Source organism: Eupeodes corollae, chromosome 1 (assembly GCF_945859685.1).
Source record: "Eupeodes corollae chromosome 1, idEupCoro1.1, whole genome shotgun sequence".
NCBI classification, from domain to species: domain Eukaryota; kingdom Metazoa; phylum Arthropoda; class Insecta; order Diptera; family Syrphidae; genus Eupeodes; species Eupeodes corollae.
The window spans coordinates 224515135-224528455 of NC_079147.1; the positions used below are offsets into that span (position 1 = coordinate 224515135).

A 13321-nucleotide genomic window follows, 5' to 3' on the forward strand; every position below is an offset into this window, starting at 1 on the left:
TATAATATAAATTGGGTGGCGAAACAGTCCGTTGTGGTGAACTTACAACTCTCAACCATTCCTGTGTGTGAGTTGTCAGGAATGGAAGGGACGTACAATTTTAGGCCGAATCCGAACGTCTAATTTGAGAAAGCAGTTTTTTATGACAAGAATTACTCTTGAAGGAATTGTCAATTCCTCACAGGAGGCAGTACCTACCCGCGAAAATTATTTGTTTTTTGTAAATTAAGGTGGCACAGGCAGGGATTGAACCCAGACCCCTTGCATAACAGTCCAACGCATAGTTGGACATAGAAGCATAGTTTATTTAATAATTAACAAAATGTAAAAGATTTAACAGTTCCATGAACAATTAACAATTTAAGCACTTACATATGTTTCGTAATTGGAAATTGGGACAGGAGTTTGTATATTTTATTATGATGTTGTTAAGTTAAATTACTTAACCAAGAACTGTTTGCTTTGGTAATTTTTATTAACTTGTACGTGCTCTTCAAATTCAAAAAATTGTATTCGTATTTGTTCAATAATTTTTCCAAGAAACATTTTCCCAGTTTTTAGAACCCAAGATTTTGAGATTTCGAATTTCAAGAATAAACTTCCCATAAAAATCAACTGAATTTTAATTGCTGATAACTTTTAACTGGTAGAGGTAAACTGGCGGTGGTAAACTGGCAGAGGTAAACCGGCGGAGGTAAACAGTCATGTACCGATATTTATGACGTCAAAAACAAGAAACTTTTTAACTAGTTGTTTCACTCGCTAATTTTGTCGTTCAGTAGCGATGACAAATGTGATAATACAGTTCAAAGTGCCAAACATTGAAGAGTCTACCTTATTTATTGTTAATCATATGTGCATGAAGTTGTCAGTTTTAACTCAATATCAAAATGTCAAACTTTTAAAGCACGTTGTGAATTGTTTTCATTTCCAGAGAAGCAAAACTTACTATTTTCTTTCTTTAAAATAGAATAATTTAAATTTAAAATGATAAACGACGATCTTGATATAAAACCAGATAAGAAAACTAAAAACAAAGCACCATTACGTTACTTTGACCAACCTGTCGATGAATCGGAAGTCGAAAAAATAAAATTGAAACCAGAAAAGGAACAAAAATTCAAAGGCGAAGTAATTCATGTGGAACCCAAAGCTAAACCATTGCGAAAACTTTTAAAATCGAAAACACCACTGCAACCACGAAAATCTAAAGTTCCACAGGAACTCTTGAAGAAACATTCCCGCGGAGAACAAATAGAATCCGATGGCATAAAAACAAATTTCTTCAAAGAAAAACTCAAGAGAAAGGAAATCTACCATGAGTATGCAACAGAACAGGCGGCTAGAACTGAAATCCTTCTGAAAGAAGATGCAGGGTAAGTTCGCCAGTCACCAAGTGATTTTGTTACCTTTTAATTTTACATAAGTTTAAACATTGATACAAACGAGATTCATTCAAAGCATCTCATCCAAACTTCATTGGTTCGCTGATAACATCACGTCACTTAAGAGTCAAAGACTTTGGTAAAAACATACGTTATAAGGAATGCCGGTATTCAAATTAATAAAAAAAATAATAAAACTACCGATCCTTTCTTGGTTTTGGACGATTTGTTTGTAGAGAAAAGTCTGCTAGTTACATTAACCTTTCCAGGGACTCAAAACTTTTTGACGATGAGCCATATTTAAACCGGCTTCAGGTTAATCTGTCCTTATTTTAGTTTAACCCATTCAAACATAGCATTTTGTTTCAAAAAGGGATCGTGTAGTGTATGTAACTTTAAAAATCTCAAATGAAAGTAAAACAAGGCATTATTCTTTTATTATTGTTGGATAAAACACAAACACTAAACAGAAACTTGCTAGGTGTTTGAAATTATCCAAATTCCCTTAAAAAATTATATAATTTACAGCACAGCAGTATTGTGAGTTGTATATCTATCATATACAAATATGTCGGGTTTTCCTTCCTGACGCTATAACTCCAGAACGCACGAACCGAGTTCAACGTCTCGGGCTCCATGAGGTTTATAGAATACAAACGTTTCAAGGGTCCTATATTCTAAATCAAAGATTACTTTTGGAAACCTTTTTTAGTCAACCATATCTCTAGACACTTCAGAGATATCGACTTCAAATAACGTTTGTTTTAAAGATGATAAGTACAAAATGCAAAAACGACTTTTAAAAAAATTTACTGAATGTTTTTTTTTTATCATAGAGCAATATAAGAAAAAAGTGGAAAATTTGGTTGACCCCAAATCCACTTATATAAAATTCTGTATCACACATTCTGAGCAAATTTGCTATAATTTTCAAAAACTGAAACAAAGTATTTGTCACTTAGAATATTTTGAGAACAAAAAATAATCTATAATATAAAATGCCTAGATACGACGTGCGAACATCGGCCGCCGCAAAAGACATGCAAGCCAGCACCAAGTGTATTCACAGAACTTAAGCGAAGAAAGATAAAATATATTAAGAGAAAATGTCCGATTAAAACAACTCGTGAGCATAAGAAGATCATTGGCATCATGCAATCGCTTGGCATTTCAATATGACCCCACTGCGAACTACAGTGATTGGACCAATGACGACTGTATGCCGATATTGCAATGCAGTTAAAACAAAAAAAAAACGGTTTTATTGTGGTGCGCAAGTGGAAAAGTCAAACTGGAACCATTACTTACGACACCACAGCCACTGAAACAATTGTTCGATGCAAGTGATCCCGATTCCAACCATTTTCTTCAACACATCCTTGAATACAATAACTGCTTTCGCATGATGTCCTTTGGAGCTAGGGCCTGCAGATGAATTGAATGCTTGCCTGAAGGCATCAATTTTTTTGCAATAACGTAAAAATATTATCGCTAATCGCTAACCACTTATATGAGAATTCAAATTCAAAATGGTTAAAGTGCTGTACAATTTTCCAAACAATTGTTAGCTGTTGGAAATGGAAAAGTTGATGCGACAACTGGATTAATTACTCTCACCATTGACTTTTGCCGATATATAGACTCTTAATTAGACTTAAAAATCGCTGGCGATTTGGTGACATACAAAATTGGTTGATTCCATAACAAATCCCGATGATGTAGTAAATTATCAAAGGGAGCTTATGAACTCTCTGGAACTCAAAGTTGGTCCAGTTACTATGATATTACGTAATCTGAATCTACCGCACCGGTCGGTGGTACTCGACTTGCGGTGAAAAGACTTATGCCGAATTTGGTTGAGGCAACCAATATCAACGGAAAGTACGCAGATGAAAATGTATGTATTCCTCGAATACCAATGATCCCGACTGATTTTCCATTTGACTTTAAACGATTGCACATTTCGGTTTGCCTTGCGTTCGCAATGACAATTAACAAGTCGCAAGCCAATCGTTGAGTGTTGGATAAATTTAGAAAACTATTGTTTTTCACATGCGCAGCTATACTTTGCGTGCTATACGTTGCGTGCTCACGAGTTGGGAAAAAATCCGCTTTGTTTGTGTTAACGTCAGACCAAAAAACAAAAAATTTTGGTTTATTAAAGAGCACTTCAATGAAACGGATAATTTGCGAGCAAGTATAACTCTTCGATTCAGTATTTACTTTGGATTCACTTTCATTTTTTACTAAGAGAAGTTCAACTTAATTACTCTTCATATTTTTAATCGAAATGAATTAATTACTGTTGTGAAATGAAATAAATGTTTCCTTTTCAAATATAAAACAAACAAAAATAATTTGTCTTCACCTTTTAATCCCCAAACGAAATGTTACAAAAAACGAAGCCATCTGGTGGCGAAACGGAGTTTGCCGGGTTTGCTAGTATTGTATATATATAGGTAGATGACTACCTAAGCGTGCGTCTTAGAAAGATATGGCATCATCTAATAGCCAACTGTCGTACCTGAACGAAACGTTTGGACTTTAAGTCGCAAAATTTCCTTTGCAGTTAGTCAAAAAATTTATATGTCCGCTGGAAAAGAATACATTTTCAATTAATAATGGGTTAAAGGCAAATTTTCTTTCGGCGTACTTCCATGAGTTTTCAAACAGGTCAGCTGTTTTGATACTAAATGAAACCCAAAAAGATTAGGTTTCCGATCCCGCCGTATACTCCAAGGATGATGTTGCTTACAATCTTCGACATCAATATGTTTTTTGTTCTAATTCAAATTCTCTATGAAAAAGCATATCATCATTTACACTTGTTTCTTATATTATTATTTATTATTAACATATTCTTTATTTCTCGGTAATTGTTAAGATTTTGTTGATATAAGAATTGTAAAGCTTGATACAAATTTTGCCGTCTGCCTAGTTGACTTATTTCGAGTTTTTAGTAAAAAAAAGATAAGGTAAAAGTTATAAATACATATAAAAAATAATATAACATTTACGAATATATATAAGTATTAAATTATTATATCGGATTTAATAAATTTTAAATAAATAAAAAAAAAGAAAAAAATGAAGAACATGTTTTAACAGAAAAAGAGATTTACATTTTATTAAATCATAATTTAAAATAGTTTAAAATTCAATCGATGAAACTGTTACGGTAACTTAAGGCATGATTATTGAGACGAAGAATGTTCCAATCTGAGCAACCATTTAAGAGATCCTTTATATCTTCAAGCGTAAGACAACTCTTTCAGAAGTAAAGCCTGCGGATTTCTTGTAATATTGGGCACAAAGCTAGAAAATGATACTCGTTCATGTGTATCACTTATGGTCTATGAAATATGGTTATCTTTCTAGGGTTAAGAGTGAGTTTTTCGTTAAAATAATTTCGATTAAAAAGCGAATCTAAGCCTTGTTGTCGATGTTGCTTTATTCAGACATTACAAATACAGGGAATCATCTATTTTGGCTATACAGCTGGAGAATAATTCCTGCCAATTGGTATGGGCTGTATTATTGCGGTCGAAGTCTACGCTGTGTCTAAAAGCTACATCTTTCCATTCTTTAAAAGGCGATATTTAACGTCTAAGTGCATAAGGTAACGAGTTATAAAGAAACCTAAGTATTTCTTTTAGTTCACGTTCCAAACACCATTTCACTTGTGAAGTTTGTTCTTGGATGAGTATTTTCAGCATTTATACTTAAATCCCAAAAACGCTTGAGCTTGTTTATTTGCAACTTCAAATCTTTGGGATTATCAGACAATAGTACAATGTCATGCGCGTATAGGATCATTTTTATTAATGTTTCACCAACCTTTAAACCACCAGGAAGATCTTTTCATACGTCATCAATATGTACTGCAAACATTAATGTACTTAATCCACAACCTTGTGGAACACCAGCACTTGTATTGAAGAAATTATACATTCTACTTGTTCTTTGTATAGAAGATCAAATCTTGATAGCGAATCAACTTCTTGTAAGTTTGATGCTCTGTCTAATTCCATCCAAAGAATCGTTTCTTTATAACCTCGCATTCAAATCGATATTGAGGGTGAATTCATTGTACACAATTCCTGTTGGCTTCTAAATTTGGGTTAGTGCTGAGATCTTTAAGTTTAACCACCTTATTCAGCTTGTAAAAGAGCCGACTCGAATATTAGACGTTAAGGTCAAGCATACATTATTACTTCTGACGTGGATAAGTTCACTATCAGTGTTCTATCTTCTTACCGGTACATTTGACAACTGTGTTATATTTGATAGTTTCTCTTGCCAAAACCATCCAGTTAAAGAGCTTATAAGAGAATCATTTGGCAATACGAGAAAGCCAACTGGAACGGCTTAACAATTATTTCAGGACTAGGTTACTATGCTTCATCTATACTAATGTTGACCACAAGTTTGATTCTTTTGCGAATGAGAACTTTTATCTCAAATAGGGACAAAAGCATCAGCCCCAAATGAAACGCATGGTTCGATTTGAATCACAAAGAGGTTATTTGGGCGAAAAGGTACATTTCTGTTGTTATGAAGCCAACAAACCCGGAAAAAGTCAAACAAGCCAGGAAAACCTGTAACGCCAAATGGACCAAATGTATAAATATATATGTTTTATATATAAGGGACTTGAAAGTAAGGCAGATTTTTAGCACCTGATTGGCAAGCAAATGAACTTAAAGTAGAGGTTTGTGAAGTAAAGTTCTGAATTTGAAATTCAGTCAGTCAGGTCAAAATGTACGTTCGAAGAATGAAGTTGACTGCAAAGGAAGCCCCTTATGATGTCTGAACCTCCCCAATGACATTCCATTTGTTAGCTCGAATAGAGAAAGCTAATCAGTTCGCCACCAATTTAAATCCGTCAGAGAATGTTATAACTTCTTCAGTACTTCAGACAGAAAATGATTTTATAAGACCAATCTTCTTTCAGTCAAAGTCCTAAAAGATTTCAACACATAAATCCTCTAGCCCTGACAGCATCCCCGAGATTGATCTAAAAATATGTTCTTTAACGCTGGCAAAACCACTTAGTAAATTTTTCCATCTGTCCTACTTTACATGTCTCATTTTTTTTCTCAGCCGATAGCGGTGATTAAGTATCAGCTGAAGCAATATAAGCACAGTGTCATATCTGCTAATTTCTCGTGTCAAACAAATCCAGTTAAAGAAAGAGCTCCAAAGACAACCGTTTGGTAGCACGAGAAATCCAACTGGGACGGTGTCAATAATTTCTTTAGGATCTTTAACTGGTCACTATGCTTCCTCGGTAGCGACGTAGGCTCCAGTGCAGATATGATTTCTAGTATGATTCATTTGGGAATGGAAACCTTTATTCCGAAGAGGATTAAAAGTATTAAACCCAAGGTTAAATCATGGTTCGGTTCGAGCTGCAAAGGTTAACAAGGAGAATGAGGTGAGCTTCCAGTGTTTTAAAGCCAACCCAACTGAGGATAACCGGAAATGGTTTAAGAAATCCAGGAAGGCCTGCATCGCCCATATTCGATGGACCAAATTTTTACATGAACAAAAATTATGGCGAAAAATACTGCAATGTCCCGAAGGCAGTAAGAAATGGTCATTTGTAAAAAACATGAGGAATTCTAACTCTTTCTCGGTTAATACGCATGTTGTCAATGACAATCCTTTAGTTAGCTCTATTGATAAAGCCATTTTATTTGCAAGGCAGTTAACCGAAAATTCCACCTTGCCAGATAGCGTCATGGCTCCCCCAGTTCTTGAACGTGTGAAAGATTCTTTGGGACCAATCTTTTATCGAACTCGAAACTGTGGCGAGAGTTCTTAAAGATCTCAACATTCATAAATCCGCTATCCCAGATGTTATCCCCGCTATTATTCTGAAGAGTGTTGTTCCACGCCAGCAAAACCACTGCGTAAGCTTTTCCATCTATCCTATTCTTCTTGACTCGTTCCGAGTAGTTGGAAAACTGCATTTGTTCAGCCAATCCCAAAAAAGGCGAATATTCTTCTCCCACAAATTATCGACCAATGTCCCTTCTTTCTAAGGTCATGGAAGCGCTGATTAATTATCAGCTCAAGAAATATCTCGAAGATCGAAGCTTCTTAATGACCGACAATACGGCTTTCGTAGCAATAGGTCCACTGGTGATCTTATGGTTTATCGCACCGAACAGTGAAACAAATCATTACAACGTTTGGGAGAAAATAAGATTATTGCATTTGATAAAGTCTGGCATCTTGCTCTTTTATCGAAAATGCGTTCTTTTGGTATTGACGAATCTCCTCTTCGTTGGATTAGAAATTTTCTTTCGAACCGTTCAATACAAGTTGTTTTGGACGGATTCAAGTCTGAAACCCATAATATAAATGTTGATGTCTCCTTTTTGTCTCCGACCCTTTTCTTCATTTTTCCAGTCTCAATGATCCAATACATTGTTTTTCTAACGATAGCACTCTCATATTCGTTTTCAGACTCACAACCCTCCTTTTCGGATGTGGTACTGCAACTCAATGCTGTCTTGTATCGTTAAAGCGAGATATACCCTCTTTGCCACTATCCACTATCGACATCCTCGGGATGTGAATCAACAACCACCTTTTGTGGAGCGATCACATACGCCATGCCGGCAAAAAATGCCGTAAGATGAGGTGTTCTGAGAAGATGCAAGAAATTGTTCTCCCCGTCTGATCAACTCGTTTCCCTCACTTGAACATCGATGAAAAGTTTCTTGTCTCACCCTTTTTTTCCGTTATTTTAATGGACTATGCTCTAGTGGCATTCCTCCCTTAAAACAATTTAACCGTAATACACGCGCTTCTAGAAATGCCCATCAATTTTCCAGAGATTCGTGTTTTAGCCGTACTACGCGAATGTGTAATGCCTTGCTACGCTCTATCTTTCTCTGTCATTGCAATATGCAACACCGACATCTTCTGTGTAACCTCAACCTTCTTTCTTAATGATCGCATTGTGTCTTTGGTATACCTTTGACTGTGCGCTAATTATAAACTTTAAGTATCTTTTAAAATGTATAACTATATAAAAACCTTGAAAAATTGTACCACTGTAATACTCCTGGGTACGATTAAAAAAATCTAGAACAAAAATATATTTGAGACAATTATATGAATTTTAAGATTAATTAATATTTCGAGATGTCAATTTTTTATGATGTTAATGCTTTTATTTATTTATCTTGCAACAGATTTATTATACCAGATAAAGGTGAACGCACCAAAGACTATAGACAATCTGAAATAGCTGCAAAAGTTGATATTACTACTGCGTCGAAGCTCTTCAAGTTAAATTTGGATTTTGGACCATACTCGATGCGATACACAAAAAATGGGCGGCACTTGCTTCTGGGAGGTCGAATGGGACATGTTGCAGCTTTTGATTGGATCACAAAACGTCTGCATTGTGAAATCAATGTCATGGAGGAAGTTGCCGAAGTTGCCTGGCTTCACATTGAAACAATGTTTGCGTGTGCTCAAAAGAGTTGGGTGCACATTTATGACAACCAAGGAACAGAACTGCATTGTGTTAAGCGATTGTACCGTGTGAATAAAATGGAATTCCTTCCATATCATTTCCTTCTTTCGTGTGCCAGCAGTCAGGGGTATCTGTCTTGGTTGGATGTGTCTATAGGCGAACTCGTTGGGCATTACAATTCAAAATTAGGTGATATTCGCATGATGCGTAGTAACCCTTCTAATGGAGTTCTGTGTGTTGGAGGAGGAAAAGGTGTGGTTTCAATGTGGTCGCCCAAAGTTAGAGAACCTTTAGCTGAAATGCTTTGTCACCCAACTCCAATTTCGGCCTTGGCAGTGGACCCCAAAGGTCAACATTTAGTGACTGCAGGCTTGGATAGAACTATCAAAGTGTGGGATGTAAGGGAACTGAGCGGGCCCATGGCAATATACAAGTTGAAAACAGCTGCAAGCCAATTGGACGTTTCCCAGCGAGGAGTACTAGCATTTGCGAATGGAAATCATTGTAGCATGTACAGGAACTTATTCGTTGAATCAGACAGCCAACCATACCTGCAACAAAGTTGTGACGATTTCATACACGGACTTCGGTTTTGTCCGTACGAGGATATTCTTGGTTTGTCCACTGCCAAAGGCTTCCAATCGATGATTGTGCCTGGTTCTGGAGAACCTAACTACGACGCCCGCGAAGACAACCCCTACCAAACAAAGACACAGCGAAAGGAGTTTGAAGTGCATGCCCTGTTAGAAAAGATTCCTCCTGAATTGATTTCACTTAATCCCAACGAAATTGCTGGTGTCGATGTACCAACACTTCGTGAAAAGGTTGATGCAAAGAAGGAATTATTCTTCTTGAAACCACCTCAAATAGAATTCAAATCCAGACATAAAATGAAAGGACGTGGTGGTACTGTGAAAGCAGCTAGAAATAAACAGATTGTTAAAGATGCTGCACGAAAGGTAAGAATAGTTGATATTTATTTCCAACTACAGTGTTTAATCGTTTTTGTTTTTTACTTAGGAATTCATTGCTGACATAAGAAAGAAGAAAAAGGAAATAATTGCGGAGACTAAATTAGAAGAATCTGAAAACTTTATTCCACTTCAAAGCAAACCTAGTGCTCTGGATAGGTTTAAACCGAAAAAGAAAAAATAAAAGATTACAAAAATTTACATTTGAGAATTTCATTTTTATAAATTTTAGGTATTTAGTATTAGCCAATAATAAACTAGATAAAAATAGGGGGTCACTTACTCATTAATCGCTGCCCTTAAGATCAACGATCTTGCACGTATCCCTTGTGGCCCTAGCAAAAGGAGTCTTAGACTTCTTAACGTTTATTTTCAGTTTCCAGTCGTAGCAATATCGCTGAATCTATTAGAAATCACGCTGCAAGAGAATTCTAATAACCTCAGACTTTCAGGCTGTTCTGTAAGCAATAAGATCGTCGGCATAGGTAATTGCCTTGGTTAGACTACCTATTAGATCGCTGGTGCAAATGCAAAAGAGAATAGGTGAATACAACGCTCCCTGTGGTAGTCCATTTTTGATTTGGAATGTTGTGGCAGAAATTACATTGTCACTTTTGATACCAAACTTTCTACAGTTATGCCAAGCCTGCTTAGTTCTGAATAAAGACCCCTTGATCATACAGTGTCAAAAGCCTTTTCCAAATAAAACAGAACAGCACATGGGAATTGTTGTTGATTTATTCTATTGGATAATCTTATACACTAACCATTACGCCACGTATACTACTCTTAAGTCTTAACAATAAATTCACTCTCTTACTATGTCAAGTAAAAGTTTATTTATATTACCTACACCATTCATGAAAACTATGAAGATCATCCTGTAGACGTTTGCAGTCGTCAATAGAGTTTTATAGATTTAAAAATTTATAAGTCATCAGCGTAAATCAAAACAGATGACTGTTTCATAATTGAAGGGAAATCTTTAAATTTACAACAAATAGTTTAGGTCCTAAGTGGTTTCCCTGTGGCAATCCAGAGTTGGTGTAAAATTCTAATGACAGCACACTTCTTTTTCTTATATAAGTAAGAAGAAATCGACATAATAAATATATCTTTTAGACCTATGGCCTTCAGTTTGCTAGGTCATCTTTTAAGGCACAACTGTCTATGAAGATACAGTCAACTTATTTTGGATTTCGAACGAATCTGGACAAAAAGAGGTAAATTGGAGAAGGACACAGCCATATCGACTCACAAATTATAGATTTACCAATAAACCCGTGGCATGATGGTTAGTGCGTTGGACTGTCATGCCAGAGGTCTTGGGTTCGATCCCTGCCTGTGCCACCTTGATTTAAAAAAAAATAATTTTCGCGGGTACTGCCTCTTGCGAGGAATTGACAAATTCTCCGAGAGTAACTCTTGTCATGAAAAAGTGCTTTCTCAAACTAGCCGTTCGGATTCGGCCTTAAATTGTAGGTCCTTTCCATTCCTGACAACAGTACTCGCACACAGGAATGGTTGAGAGTTGTAAGTCACTAGGCCCTGGTTCACACCGGACTGTTGCGCCACCCCATTTGATTTTTGATTTTTTGATGACTTTACAAATAATGGGTTCAAATAGCTTAGAAATACCGAAGAGTTTTGCTCTGTAGACTTTAAGACGGTAGTTTTGAATTTCGTTTTTAATGCCTTTTCATGGGTTGGCTTTATATAAGAATGTACAACATAACAAACGTCAAGCCCTGAAACTTTTGAGGTTTTCATGGTAACATAAATCAATTTATTTTTGATCTAGACCTGTCAAAACACTACTTTCCCCTTTTTTGCTTTCCATGGGGAAAAATAAACTGGTTTAAGATCAAAACTAAAGATCTTTAATAATACCTATACGATTATAAGAAATTTGTAGATGGAAATTTGACAGATATATTGCACTTGTTGACAGATACACTTAGTTACATTAAAAAAGTGACAAAAAAATAATTCTAATTGTGTCCCATGCGCCTCAAAAAAATTTTTGACGGAAATTTAAATGTATATCCATAACAGGGTATTGAAGCTCTTTCTAAACTTATTTGTGATGAAGTTGCTCTGATATGTCAAATGATTCATTCGGATCCGGACTTTTTCATCTGTATCAGTGTTTATTTCTTCTGGACCTTTTGAATTTTCCTCACATCAAATCGAAAAATCACTTGACATTTCCAATATTTTTTATTACCTATCTATGATGTACTTTTTATTAAAAATCCGTAGCACAAAACTTGCTCGGATCCAAAGGGCGTTTTCGTTGTTCTTGTCTGGCTTAATGATATTAAAAGAATCAGAAGGAATTTTGATCATAAAGAGATCTTTTATAATTTCAAAAACTAGGCATCCTTTGGTGCTGCAAAATCGTATCGTCACCTCCTAGTGGTGCCCCTTGAGCTCTATCACCCGAGTTACCTTCTCAGGAAGTAGGAACAAAGGTCCAGATATCACTTCGAAGAACCAGCTCTAACGATCTCTGTCATGCGTAGGCCTCACAAGCCGGCCAAAAAAGGAAATTTTTAAGTGTGATGAAAACACAAGTAATAGCTTTGGATGAACGGGCTGATAATGTTGACAACACCCCCCCCCCCCCACACACAAATGCGATGGATGAGCCAGGCAGTAGGAAGATTGAAGTCTGTGATTTTTACTCGATGGGAGGAAGCGCTTATTTGGATGTGGTTTTGCTGTCAGAGGGAAACTAAGCAAAGAGTCTTAAGATTTCGGGTAGTAAGCGAAAGAGTGACGACAATCCGCATTAAGTCCAAATTCCACCACCTGAACCTTATCAGCGCGCATGCGTTGACGGAAGAGAAGGATACCAATGGAGAGTTCCACGAGCTCCCTGCCAAAACATATGAGCAGTGTTCCAAAAATGACGTTAAAATTCTTCTTTGAGATTGCTAAACTGCGCGTACGAATATCCATGGAAGCTCTTAGGCGAACAACAACATTAAGGAGCAGATTCAACATTGGAAGACTGCAGCAGGAGGATATAATTTTTTAAATAATTTTGTATTTCTTTCATTATTTAACGTTGTGCACACTTCTTTGGAGAACATTAAATTGTATTTTTAGGATTTTATTTCTACTGCTGGCCTATACTTTATTGTACAATAGTAAATAGTTTTCTTTAAGCCGCCACAACTATTTTGTTTTTCTTTACTAATTTTTGTTTAGTCGGTTTTCTATATCTTTCCTTCTTTGAATTCCAAATTTGCTTTTATATTATTGCGAACCGTCATTCTAAGATCTGAAATATTTCTATTTTTGGCATCGGGCTTACCTTCCAGATTTTCACATAAAATTTGTGAAAATAAAATGTATCTATTCCCATGAAAACCCCTATTGCAAAATCAAATCAAGTACTCAGTGTTTGATGCTCTTAATTTAAACATAAAAGCGCCTCGAAAATGTGTACCTACCTTAAAAAC

The 13321-nt window shown here is 36.0% G+C and overlaps 1 protein-coding gene across 1 annotated transcript; it reads left to right on the forward strand.

The window, feature by feature from the left end:
- Nucleotides 1–885: 885 nt before the first annotated feature.
- On the forward strand, nt 886–10052 carry LOC129941792 (WD repeat-containing protein 46). Its single transcript, XM_056050517.1, has 3 exons — nt 886–1376; nt 8594–9839; nt 9901–10052. The coding sequence occupies exons 1-3, from the start codon at nt 988–990 to the stop codon at nt 10033–10035; spliced, it is 1770 nt and encodes a 589-aa protein (XP_055906492.1). The 5' UTR covers nt 886–987; the 3' UTR covers nt 10036–10052.
- Nucleotides 10053–13321: the final 3269 nt, after the last annotated feature.